Source organism: Nicotiana tomentosiformis, chromosome 12 (genome assembly GCF_000390325.3).
Source record: "Nicotiana tomentosiformis chromosome 12, ASM39032v3, whole genome shotgun sequence".
In the NCBI taxonomy this organism is placed as follows: Eukaryota; Viridiplantae; Streptophyta; class Magnoliopsida; order Solanales; family Solanaceae; genus Nicotiana; species Nicotiana tomentosiformis.
Window position 1 is genome coordinate 69,307,553 of NC_090823.1, and position 13,267 is coordinate 69,320,819.

At 43.5% G+C, this 13,267-nt stretch overlaps 1 protein-coding gene across 1 annotated transcript; it reads left to right on the top strand.

The window, feature by feature from the left end:
* The first annotated feature begins 1,953 nt into the window (after positions 1-1,953).
* LOC138902813 (uncharacterized) lies at positions 1,954-3,266 on the top strand. Its single transcript, XM_070190715.1, has 3 exons — positions 1,954-2,155; positions 2,231-2,623; positions 3,106-3,266. Exons 1-3 carry the CDS (start codon positions 1,954-1,956, stop codon positions 3,264-3,266), a joined length of 756 nt encoding a protein of 251 aa, XP_070046816.1.
* Positions 3,267-13,267: the final 10,001 nt, after the last annotated feature.

Genomic DNA, 13,267 nt, shown 5'->3' on the forward strand with positions numbered 1-13,267 from the left:
TGACCATGCCAGACGGATTGTGTTGTTATTCCTGTGACCATGCCGGGCGGATTGTGTTGTTATGCATGTGACTATGCCGGACGGATTATGATATTGAGCCTGTAACCACGCCGGGCTGATAGCACGTTGAATTGATTGTGCTGTGTGTGGATATGGATCCATCCCCCTAGGATCACCCTCTCAGATTTTCTCTTGATGGTGTACACGCGGATTGAGAAAAACTAATCAGTGGTTTGGTACGGTTATGGAAATTTTGAGGAAGTATGGCCAGTGTTGTTTAGTTGTTGCATCTCATCTTTACTTGCAATTTCCATGATTATTTACCTCATTTACTTGCATATCATCTTTATATGTTGGATCATTGACTTAGTAGAGTACTTGAGTAATTGTGGGCACAGAGGTGGTTTTATCCGTAATTTTATGATTTGATCATATTACCATTTTGTACTTGTAGAATTTATGAACTGTATAGGTTATAACAAGTATCATTTATAATGCATGCCTCTATTACCTCGCCGAGGTTAGTTATAATACTTGATGAGTACAAAGGGTCGATTGTACTCATGCTACATTCTGTACTTAATTGTGCAGATCCAGGTGTTGGACCCAGTCATCAGTAGCGGAGTTGCTTGCTGAGCTGATCACGAGATGAGGTAGAGCTGCATTCTCGACCGCAGTCTTGGCATCTCATTTCTTATGTATTATTGTATTTATTTAAGACAGTATTGTATTTGGCCATTTCAGACATGTATTTCCGTATTAGAGCTCATGACTCTGTATTTACCAGTTCTATCATGTATTAACGTTACTATGTTATATTAATGTTTCAGACTTATGTTATTTCTATCAATTCTGATATTACGATTCATTAGTGTTATGTTCGACTTGCCTAACAAGTGTGTTAGGCGCCAACACGACTGGTTGGGGTTTTGGATCGTGACAAGTTGGTATCAGAACCCTAGGTTCATAGGTGTTATGGGTCATGAGCAAGTTTAGTAGAGTCTTGCATATCGGTACAGAGGCGTCTGTACTTATATTCTAGAGGCTATCGAACTGTTAGGAAGAATTTCACTTTCTTGCATTTTTGTCACGCGGATGTGTTATTTCCTAAGTTTGAACCCTTATTCTTCTATTCTCTCATGGATTGTGAGGACACGAGCAGCTAGATCAGGCGGATGGGCACCAGTTCCACCAGTTAGGGTCGCAAGAGGTCGGGGCCGAGGTAGAGACCAAGGTGGGGCTCGCACTACAGTGAGGGAAGCACCGGTGGAGCCACCAATCGCTCCAGAGGAGCAAGTTCTGGATACTATTGAGCTGGTGGGACCAACACACACACCGACGGTACCTATTGTGATACCTAGTCTTCAGGAGGCTTTCGCTCAGATTTTGATTGTGTGCTCGAGCCTAGCTCAGGCGTTTTCCATTATAGTTTCACCAGCTACCTCAGAGGCTGGGGGAGGTGTTCCCTGTCGCCCGTACTCAAGAGCAACTAGCTCAGGGTCATCAGACAAGTGTTACCAGCTCAGTCGATTGTTGATGCTCGGACCGAGGTTGGTCCATCTATGACAGATGAGGAGCAGAAGAGGTTGGAGAGGTTTGGAAGGCTTAAACCGCCAGAGTTTAGCGAAGGGGAGTGAGAGGATGTTCAATATTTTCTAAATCGGTGTAAACGGATTCTTCGCACCGCGGGTATTTTGGAAACCATTGGAGTTGCATTTACTACTTTTCAGCTGACAGGGGTAGCCTACAGATTGTGGCAGGCCATATAGCGCAGCACCACTTACGTGGCATGAGTTCTTAGTTCTCTTCCTAGAGAAGTTTATCCCACATACCCGCAAAGAGAAGTTGCATAAGGAGTTTGAGCATCTACGCCGTGAGGGCATGAATGTGACCAAGTACGAGATGAGATTTTCATATTTGGAACGTCATGCTATACGGTTGGTTCCTACGGAGATGGAGAGGATCAGGAGGTTCATTAATGGCCTCAAGTATAGTTTACATTACAGTATGGCTCGAGAGTTGGAGACGGATGCTAGGTTTGACCAGGTGGTCGAGATTGCTAAACGTTTGGAGCAGGTTCGCAAGCTTGAGCGTGAGGAGCGGAAGGCCAAGAGGCCTCGTAGTTCAGGTGGTTTCAACAGTGCCTCATCTGGAGGTTAGTCACATTACAGCAGAGGTCGTCCTTCTATACCCGTTCACACAGCTCGTCATATTCCTCGTGGTTCTACAGTTAGCCACAGTTCCTACAATGCACGCCCAGCTCAGTCATCATTCAGTGCGCCACCGGCACATAGTTCTTACCGTTCTCCATTTGCTCAAGCCTCCACGGGTAGCTCTTCGGTTTTTCAGGGTCAGCAGCCTTATATGAGGGTTTGTTATGAGTGTGGAGACTTGATTCATCTCAAGAGGGATTGCCCCATATTGTTGAGTAGGGTCCCACAACAGAGCTCTCAGCCTATGATATCAGCACCAACAGCTAAACCACCTGCACAACTAGCTTATGGTAGGGCTCAGTCAGCACGAGGTCACCCTAGAGGGAGAGGTCGTTCAAGTGGTGGTCAAGCCCATTTCTATGCATTTCCCTCCAGGACAGAGGCAGTTGCTTCCAACACCGTGATTACAAGTATTCATTCCGTGTGCCACAGGGATGCTTTAGTGTTATTTGTCCATGGTTTCCACTTATTCATATGTGTCATCATACTTTGCTCGTTATTTGAATATAACCCGTGATTTTTTAGTTATGCATGCTCATGTATCTATATCGGTGAGTGATTCTGTTATTGTGGACCATGTGTATCGATTATGTGTGGTGACTATTGGGGGTTATGAGACAAGAGTTGATCTTTTATTGCTTAGCATTGTTGATTTTGACGTGATCTTGGGCATGGATTGATTGTCGCCATATCACGCTATCCTTGATTGTCATGCTAAGACCATGATGTTGGCGATGCTGGGTGCCGAGGTTGGAGTAGAGATGCTCCCTGGATTATGTTCCTAGTAGAGTGATTTCACATTTCAAGGCTCAACGGATAGTTGAGAAGTGATATTTGGCGTACTTGGCCTTCGTGAGGGGTATTAGTGCTGATACTCCTACCATTGAGTCAGTTCCGGTAGTGAGAGACTTCCTTGATGTGTTCCCAGCAGATCTACCAGGCATGCCGCCTGATTGGGACATTGATTTTGGTATTGATCTGGTGTTGGGCACCCTGCTCATCTCTATTTCATCATATCTCATGGCACCTATAGAGTTGAAGGAGTTGAAGTGACAGTTATAGGAGCTAATGGATAAGGTCTTCATCAGGACTAGTATGTCGCCATAGGGTGCACCGGTTCTATTTATGAAGAAGAAAAATGATGGTACTATACGGCTGTGTATTGATTACAGAAAGCTAGACAAAGTTATAGTCAAGAACATGTACCCTCTACCGCCCATTGATGACTTATCTGATCAGCTTCAGGGTGCTAGAGTGTTTCCAAAGATTGATTTGAGGTTGGGGTATCATCAGTTGTAGATCCGAGATTCAGATATTCTGAAGACGACATTCAGGACCGTTATGGTCACTATGAGTTTTTGGTGATGTCTTCTGGGCTAACCAATTCCCCAGCAGCCTTTATGTACTTGATGAATAGTGTATTCCAGCCATGTCTTGATTCCTTCATCATAGTATTCATTGATGATATACTGATGTATTCACACAGATGGGAGGATAATGAGCAGCATCTGAGGATTGTACTCCAGACTTTGAGGGAGAAGAAGTTATATGCTAAATTCTTCAAGTGTGAGTTTTGTCTTGATTAGATCTCATTCTTGGGTCACGTGGTGTCTAGTGAGAGGATCAAAGTGGATTCGAAGAAGATTGAGGCAGTTCAGAGTTGACCTATACCTTCTTTAGCTACAGAGATTGGGATCTTCTTGGTAGGATATTATCGCTATTTCGTAAAGGGTTTTTCATCCATCGCAACTTCTTTGACTAGATTGAACCAAGAGGTAGCTCCTTTCAGGTGGTCCGACGAGTGTGAGGTGAGCTTTCAAAAGCTCAAGACTGCATTAACTACAACCCCAGTGTTGGTGTTGCCTATAGGTTCAGTATCTTACATCGTGTATTATGATGCGTCGCATATTGGGCTTGACGCGATGTTGATGCAGGACGGTAGGGTGATTGCCTATATGTCTCGATAGTAGAACGTCATGAGAAGAATTACCATGTGCATGATTTAGAGTTGGCATCCATTGTTTACGCGCTGAAGATTTAGAGGCACTATCTATACGGTGTTCCATGTAAGGTCTATACCGACCATCGGAGTCTCCAGCACCTGTTCAAGCAGAAGGACCTTAATTTGCGGTAGCAGAGATAGTTAGAGTTGCTGAAAGACTATGATATCACCATATTATATCACCCGGGGGAGGCAATATAATGGCCGATACATTGAATAGGAAGGCTGAGATTATGGGCAGTTTGGCATATTTACCGGTAACAGAGAGGCCACTAGCCATGAATGTTCAGGCTTTGGCCAATTAGTTTGTGAGATTGGATGTTTCGAAGCCTAGTCGGGTTCTTGCTTGCGTTGTGGCACAACCATCATTGTTGGAGCGTATCAAGGCTCGCCAGTTTGATGATCCCCACTTGATGGTGTTGAGGAACACGATGCATAGGGGTTGTGCTAAGGAGGTTGTAATTGGCGATGATGGTGCTATGCAGCTTCAAGGCCGGATTTGTGTTCCAAATGTTGAGGGGTTGAGATATTTGATTCTTGAGGAGGCTCACAGCTCGCGCTATTCCATTCACCCAGGTGTCATAAAGATGTACCATGACTTGAAACAACACTATTGGTGGCGGAGAATGAAGAAAGATATTGTTGCTTATGTGTCTCGGTGTTTGAATTGCCAACAGGTGAAGTATGAGCATCAGAAATTGGGAGGGTTAACTCAGAGATTGGAGATACCGGAGTGGAAGTGGGAGCGCATTACTATGGATTTTGTGGTAGGCTTACCACAGACCTTGAAGAAATATGAAGCAGTCTGGGTTATTGTGGATCGATTGACTAAGTCCGCACACTTCATTCTGGTGATGACTTCTTATTGTTCAGAGCAGTTGGCTCAGATTTACATCGGAGATTATCCGCCTGTATGGCGCGCTTGTTTTCATCATTTCTGACCGAGGCACACAATTCACATTACAGTTTTAGAGAGCGGTGTAGCGAGAGTTGGGCACGCGGGTCGAGCTGAGCATAATGTTCCATCCTCGGACGGACGGGCAGTCCCAGCACACTATTCAATCTTGGAGGACATGTTACATGCCTGTGTTATTGATTTCAGGGGTTCATGGGATCAATTGCTGTCGTTAGCAAATTTTTCCTACAACAACAGCTATCAGTTGAGTATCCAGATGGCTCTTTATGAGGCCTTGTATGGGAGGCGATGTCGCTCTCCGGTTGGTTGGTTTGAGCCTGGGGAGGCTAGGTTGATGGGCACTAATTTGGTCCGTGATGCTATGGAGAAGGTTTAAGTGATTTAGGAGCGACTTCGTACAGCACAATCCATACATAAGAGTTATGCTGACAGGAAGGCTTGTGATGTTGCATATATGGTGGGTGAGAAATTTCTTCTCAGAGTTTCGTCCATGAAGGGCGTGATGAGGTTCCAGAAGAAGGGCAAGTTGAGCCCTCGGTATATTGGCCTATTTGAGGTATTTGAGAGAGTTGGAGAGGTGGCCTACAGACTTGACTTGCCACCTAGTTTATTGGGACTTTACCTAGTATTTCATGTTTCTATGCTCCGGAAGTGTATTATGGTGATCTGTCATATGTTTTGGACTTCAGCACGGTGTAGCTAGATGGGGATTTGACTTATTATGTGGATCCAGTAGCCATTTTGGATCGGTAGGTTCGAAAGTTGAGATCAAAGAATATAGCATCAGTGAAAGTTCAATGGAGAGGTCAGCTAGTCGAGAAGGCTACTTGGAAGACTGAGGACGAACGTTTGTTTAAGACAGGGAGAATGTAACAGATCCGGCCGGTCATTTTGTATATTGTAGCGTCGTTACCCTATTTATTTCCTCTTAGATGTTCATTTGTGATTATGTGACTTGTCGGGGTGGTTGGATTGATTTTGAAAAGGTTTTGGAGTGAATTGGGACACTTAGTCCCAAGAGGCCTAAGTTGATAGAGTTGACCAGAGTTTGACTTTTTTTGTAGACGGCTATGGAATGGAGTTTTGATGATTCCAATAGCTTCATATGATAATTTTGGACTTAGGCATATATACGGATTTGGATTTGGAGGTCCGTATGTTGATTTGGTGCTTTTTGGCGAAAGTTAAAAAGTTGAAGGTTTAGAATGATGAGATGTTTGACCGGGAGTTGACTTTATTGATATCGGGTTTGAATTTTTATTTCAAGAGTTGGAGTAGGTCCGTTGTGCCATTTGGGACTTGCATACAAATTTGGAGGTCATTCGGAGTTAATTTGATATGGTGACATGAGTTTTGGAAAGTTGAAAGTTCATTAGTTCATTAGGCTTGAATTAGGGTATGATTCATGGTTTTTATGTTGTTTTGTGTGATTTGAGATCTCGAGTAGGTTCTTGTTATATTTTGGGATTAGTTGGTGTGATTGAACGGGAACCCGGGGGCCTCGGGTGTGTTTCGGATTGGTTTTGGACCATTTTCATCATGTTTGGGACTGTTGTTTCTGAGGTTCTGGTTTCCTTCTTCGCGATCGCGAAGAGGCTGTCGCGGTCGCGGAAGGTATTGTGTTGGTAGGGGAAATTGTTCATCACGTTCGCAGAAGTATTCTTGCATTCACGAAGCTTTGAGAGGCAGAGGACATCGCGATCATGAGGATGTAGTGTTTGCATAGAAGAGGTATTCAGTTGGGGCGTCAGGCGATAAGCCTTCACGATCACGGAAGGGCGCCCGCGTTCCTGAAGAGTGAAGATGGGTGTGCATCGCATTCGCGAGATGGGTCTCGCGTTCGCGTAGGATATTTTTTGGGGTAGTGATTGTTTGTGCTTCGCGATCGCGAAGTTGGTCCCTCGATCATGATGAATACACCTGGACAGACCTATACAGTACTCTATTTCGAGGGCTTTTGTTATTTTATCACATTTTGAGTTAGAGAGCTCAGTTTTGGGAGATTTTGGAGGAAATTTTCACGATTTGAATCGGGGTAAGTATTTTTGACTCGGATATTATTTCATGATTCCAATCTCGATTTTAGTGTTTGATTAGTGATTTGAATTGGAGAAAATGGGAATTTTTGTATTAACTTTTCTAAAATATAAATTAAGGATTTGAAGGTCGATTTGAGGTCGAAACTGAATGATTTTGGTATGGTTGGACTCGTATCGGAATGGGTATTCAGAATTTATGAGTTTGATCGGGTTTCGAGGTGCGGTCCTGGGGTTGACTTTTTGATTTGGTTAAAGATCTTAGCTTTATCATTTGGAATTAATTCCTGTGGATTTTATTTATTATATTAAGTTAATTTGGCTTGATTTGAATCGTCCGTAGATTGATTCACGCGGGAAGGGCTTGTTAGAGGAGTGATTTGGCTTGCTTGAGATAAGTATCTTACCTAAAATTCGTTGAGGCACTAGTTGCCTAAGTTATTTGTGATAGCTACGTGCTATAGATGCGCACATGTGCGAGGGTTGAGCCCATGTGCGAGCACGAGGTATTTATCCATGCTCGGGGTAGAGCTTAGGCTATTACATGCCTTGAATTAATTGTTAAGCTTTAAGCAGTGATGTTTCTCATAGTTGTGACCCTGTTCTGAGCCATTTGATCCATGTTTTGAGATTACATAGAGGCTAATCTCCTTATTGAACTTGATATTTGCTATTTTCGTGATGAAGTTGCTGATTTGAGCTATGATAGCACACTTTGCACATGCATACACTTTATCATGTCACTTATACCAGTCTGGGAGCATGCAATCTTATATTCATTGATCATATACGTGTGTTCTTATATACTTACTTCTGTGTAATATGATTTGGACTGGATGCCCTGTGACCACGCCGGGCGGAGTGTTGTTATACCTGTGATCACGCCGGGCGGATTGTGTTGTTATACATGTGATCATGCTGGGTGGATTGTATTGTTATGCATGTGACCACGCCAGGCGGATTATGATATTGAGCCTGTGACTACGCCGGGCTGATAACACATTGAATTATCCATGTTGCATATGGATATAGATCCATCTCCCTAGGGTCACCCTCTCTCTTGATAGTGTACACGCGTATTGAGAAAAATTGATCAGTAGTTTGGTACGGTTATGGAAATTCTGAGGAAATCTGGCCAGTGTTTTTTGGTTGTTGCATCTCATCTTTACTTGCAATTTCCATGATTATTTACCTGATTTACTTGCATATCATCTTTATATGTTGGATCATTGACTGAGTAGAGTACTTGAGTAATTGAGGGCACCAATGTGGTTTTATCCGTAATTTCATAATTTAATCATATTACCGTTTTGTACTTGTTGAATTTATGAACGGTACAGGTTATAGCAAGTATCATTTATAATTCTTGCCTATATTACCTCGCCGAGGTTCATTATAATACTTGCTGAGTACATAGGATCGATTGTACTCATGCTATACTCTGCACTTAATTGTGCAGATCCAGGTGTCGGACCCAGTCATCAGTAGCAGAGTTGTTTGTTGAGCTGATCAACGAGAGACGAGGTAGAGCTGCATTCTCGACCACAGTCTTGACGTTTCTTTTCTTATGTACTGTTGTCTTTATTTCAAACAGTATTGTATTTGGCCATTTCGGACTTATATTTCCGTATTAGAGCTCATGATTCTGTATTTACCAGTTCTGGGGGATTTATCATGTATTGGCGTTACTATGCTATATTAAGATTTTAGACTTATGTTATTTCTGTCAATTCTGCTATTACGCTTTATTATTGTTATGTCCAACTTGCTTAGCAAGTGTATTAAGCGCCATCACGGTTGGTTGGAGTTTTGGATCGTGACTAGTTTTAACTTTTAACACACCTAAACTTGAAAACTTGACCAGATGAGTTTATCCACATTTATTTCCAATAAGAGAGAACTAATGTCAATGAGTGGTAAGTCCAGGGGCGGATCTATGTAGAGGAGAAGGGGTAGTATGCCACCCGCATGCTCGGGTAAAATTTTTATGAATATAGTACTATCTTGCAGAAAAAGAATATATATGTAAGGAGTGACACCCTAGGTAGCAAAATGGCCGGAGGTGGCATGGTCAGATGTGCACCTTTCCGGCCTGCACGCGCAAGATCGAGACTCATTGATGGCCAGTCAATTATTCTTTTCCTCTTGGCCCTACTTTCTTTTTGTCATTTCTTTTTTAGTTCCTCTCTTTTTCTTAGTTTCTTTAATTTTCTTCATCTTTGTATTTCTTCTTTTTATACAACCCCATTTTTATCTTTTGAATTATATATTTTCTTCCGTTTATTTTTTAGATCTCAAAATTCTTATTTGAATATAATTTTAATCATTTTTCTTTTTACCATCTAATGTTATTTTTTCCTTGATTTCAGATAAAGGAACAAACATCTTTGTTTACCCGAAAAATCAGATAACGTTAGATTTAGATATGGTTCTAAGAGTATGCAAATTTCTTTGATACAAAATGACGATACAGGTATTTTTTGCTATGAAATGGGAAATGATGGACGGGAAGACTGAAAAATATTAGAAGAACAAGCATAATGAAATCTTAATGTGCCCTCCCTATTGCAGTCTATCTCCCCTTTTATAGTAGAGGGTCACTACTTTATTTGTAACAACATAAAATAATACATATAGTGAAGAACCCATGATGGTTTGTCTCTCCCTTGATTCTCGCCAAGATTCTCTCCCTTGGTGCGGTTGTAACGGCTCTTGTCTGCGAGCTTGGCACTGACTCGAGCTTGGTGCTAGATTGAATCCCCAGTCTTAGTTCGAGCTCGGTTCTGCCTTGGAGCATCGATATTCGGGGCCTGTGTTGGTCGTCGTTACCCCGTAGTCCGATTCGGACGCGTGCTCGATAATGATATCGAGTTTTGCGGTTGATTGGTCTTATAGCTCGAATCTCGACGTCTCTACTTCGGAATTTGTCCGAGCTCTCCATGCGGATACCCTTCGATTGAAACGTCATTGTCTCGATCGGTCTTTATGACTGAGAATCAGTTTTGACCGTACACAGATAGTCCCCTCGTTTCTCGAAAAGGATGTGGCGAGGAACGATATGATTTCCCTGCGACTCGATCAAATTTATGCCGACGTTTCTATTGAACCCGATCTCGACGTATATGATGTCTGTCCCATCGGCTCGGTTTTACCGAGGCATATAATGTGTGTCAGACGGTGGTCGGCCACCACTGATACCGAACCGTTAGGCCTTGGTCTATAAATAATCTTTCCACACAACTTTTACCATTTTTGCGCCTTCTCTTCTTCCAGACTTTCCTATTTATCCTCTCTACTTTGCTGCTACGGGGCCGTTCATACCAGAATTTTGGTGCTGTCTATTTCTTCCTTTGCACTCTTTCCTTTAATATCAATGGCGAAAACTTACAAAATTGTACCTCAGAAGGAAAAAGCCTCTTCCTCACGGCCGTCTGATGATAAGGCACCGGTGGAGCCGTCAGTTCATGACTATGTTCCTGGCCCGTGCATTTTGAAAATCGATTTTAAGGTGGAGAACCCTTCCTCCGTTACGGGTCGATGTGAACACGTATCGATGTATACATGCTCTATAACGGAGGATCACCTCGAGGCCGTCCGAAAAGATTGCAACTGGGGTTCCGAGGTCGTGCTGCAAATTTCGTCTTTCGATGAGGATGTTACCACTTACGTGAAGGGTTTTTTAAGTGTTTACACTTATCCCTTCACACTGGGACTCGTCAACCCGGTGATTATTGATTTCTGCAAAAGGTATCAAGTCACCCTTGGCCAAATCCATCCCTCTTTATGGCGTATAGTGATCTTATTGCGCTTCTTCTCTATCAAAGCCGGAGGGTTGGATTTTTCTCTGAACCACCTCATTCGACTGTATCGGCCTCGGATCTTTTGAGGACTAATCAGACTTCATCGCCGGGCATCGAAGGCATTGATGTCGAGCATCGATGAAGACAAGGATCGAGGTTGGATGGGTTATTATATCTGAGTGAGGACCCGTGATATCATTCCGGAGGAGAAGATGTCGTTCCCTGAGGAATGGAATTTTGACCGTAAGTGATTTTTGTTCACTTTTCAAGTGCTTTTTCGATTTTTTCTGATGTCCTTCCCTGATGTTCAGCTTCCCCTTGGATGCCACAAGTGGTGCCCGACCTCGAGGACTGGGTTTGGAAGTTGGCCTCGACCTCCTCTTACGCCGAGCGTGCTTGGCGTGATTTGGCAAAAGGCAGATGGGAGGCCAAGAACCATGGTGAGGTTTGCTTCTTGTTTCCTTCGAAGTATTCTTTGCGTTCTATTCGTTACTGATTTCCTCTTGTGCAGGTGTAACCAGGGATGCCGTTTTGAGGCCTTCGAGCGGCGAGGAAAGAAACAAGTCCCTGGTCCCTAAACAGGGAGAAGATAAGAAGCGAAAAGCTTCCTCTCGGTCAGAGGACCATAAGCCCAAAACTCACAGGGTGAAGAGAAAAACAATTGCCCTTTCGATTGACTCGGTCCAACGACTGAGAAGAAGAAGAAGAAGAAGAAGAAGAAGAAGAAGAAGAAGAAGAAGAAGAAGAAGAAGAAGAAGAAGAAGAAGAAGAAGAAGAAGAAGAAGAAGAAGAAGAAGAAGAAGAAAATAGCTCCTCGTCTTTGGTAGTTCGGTCTACGGAGGCCATCGAGGTTGCCAGAGCTCCAGAGCCGATGGCAGCTGTACCTGTCGGGGTTGTTCCCGAAGACCAGAATCTCGACCGAAGTACTCCGAGCGATTTGCTCGGGGTAATGACAATGGGTGATTCGCCTTCTCTTCCATCTTTTTCTGAGGAGGCGCTGAAGGAAGCTCGAGAATTGAAGACTCCTGATATCGGCGTAGGCTCTAGTGCAGGGGATCCTTTTAGGGATTATTTTACTAGAGTCGATGATGGTTCCGATATCGGTGACGCTTCTCTTTTATTGGAGGAGGCTCAGCGTTTCATTACTCGGGTAATGATTCTTCCATACTTCGTTTATTTGTTCTTTTCCATACTTGACTCGTGTTTCTTACTATGCAAGCCATTAGTAGGTTTTGAGTCGATCTTAGCCAGTGTGAGGCCGAGCTCCGGAAGGTCTCAGGTGAGAGAGATGCCCTGCGGCTTCTTTGCAGCCAAAAGACGAGGCTATAAAGGACCTCCAAGCGGATTTGGCTAAGGTCCGTAAAGAAGGGGTCGAGCTCGATAGGCAGGTGAGCCTCGTTCTGTTAAAGTATGGGTTTGACTTAACAGTGGAAGTTAACCCTTCATTGTCTCAGTTGCAGCAAAAGATCAAAAAGATCGGGTTACTTCAAGAAGAAGTTGATCAAATCCGAGCTGAATGCAATCGGTGGAAGGAGACCCTCGACCGCCTGGCAGTGGAAAAAGAAACCATCTTAACAAAATTATTATCGGCCGACGTTCAACTTCGAAGTGTCAAGCAAAAGGGGTCGGTTCAAGCTAAGAAGATCGAGGAGCTTGAAACATGACTTGCTGAGGCTAAGGCGGAGGTTGAGTCGTCAAAAGTCTTGGCGGATAAGTCCATTGCTGTATATCGGGCTGATGCTGAGGCTGCTCAGATGGAGGCCCGGGAAGCGGCGAAGACCGCCGATACTCGAGCTCATTGGGTTGCCGAACTTGCTAAGTGTAGGTCTCGGAGGGAGACCCTCGAGGAGATACACGCTCGAGATTTCGACCTTACCGAAGAGGTAAAAAAAGTCAAAAGAGCTCGAAGCGGAAGCGGAAGCCTTGGCTTCTGATGATGATGATGATGATGGTAGCAAAAGCGGATCCGAGGACAGGGAAGAGCTCGACCAGGAAGCTTAGTTTCTAATTCTTCATGTTTGTACATTAATCTCGTAGGCAATTTTTGTATATACATGTATAATCAGGTCAACTTGTTTTTGTTTTGTGAAGACTTTTAATCGAATGTTGACCTTGTAGTCTCTCTGATCGATCAGATTTGTAGCCACTGGGTTTGCTTGTTGAGTCGATGATTCAAACTTTGAAGGAACATAATCCGTAGGTCTAATGTAATGGTTGAGTTAATGTAAACTCAGAGTAAAAGTAGCTTATTAGCCGTCGAGTGAATGTTTTGAACTTGAAATATTGTAGCCCATAGGCGT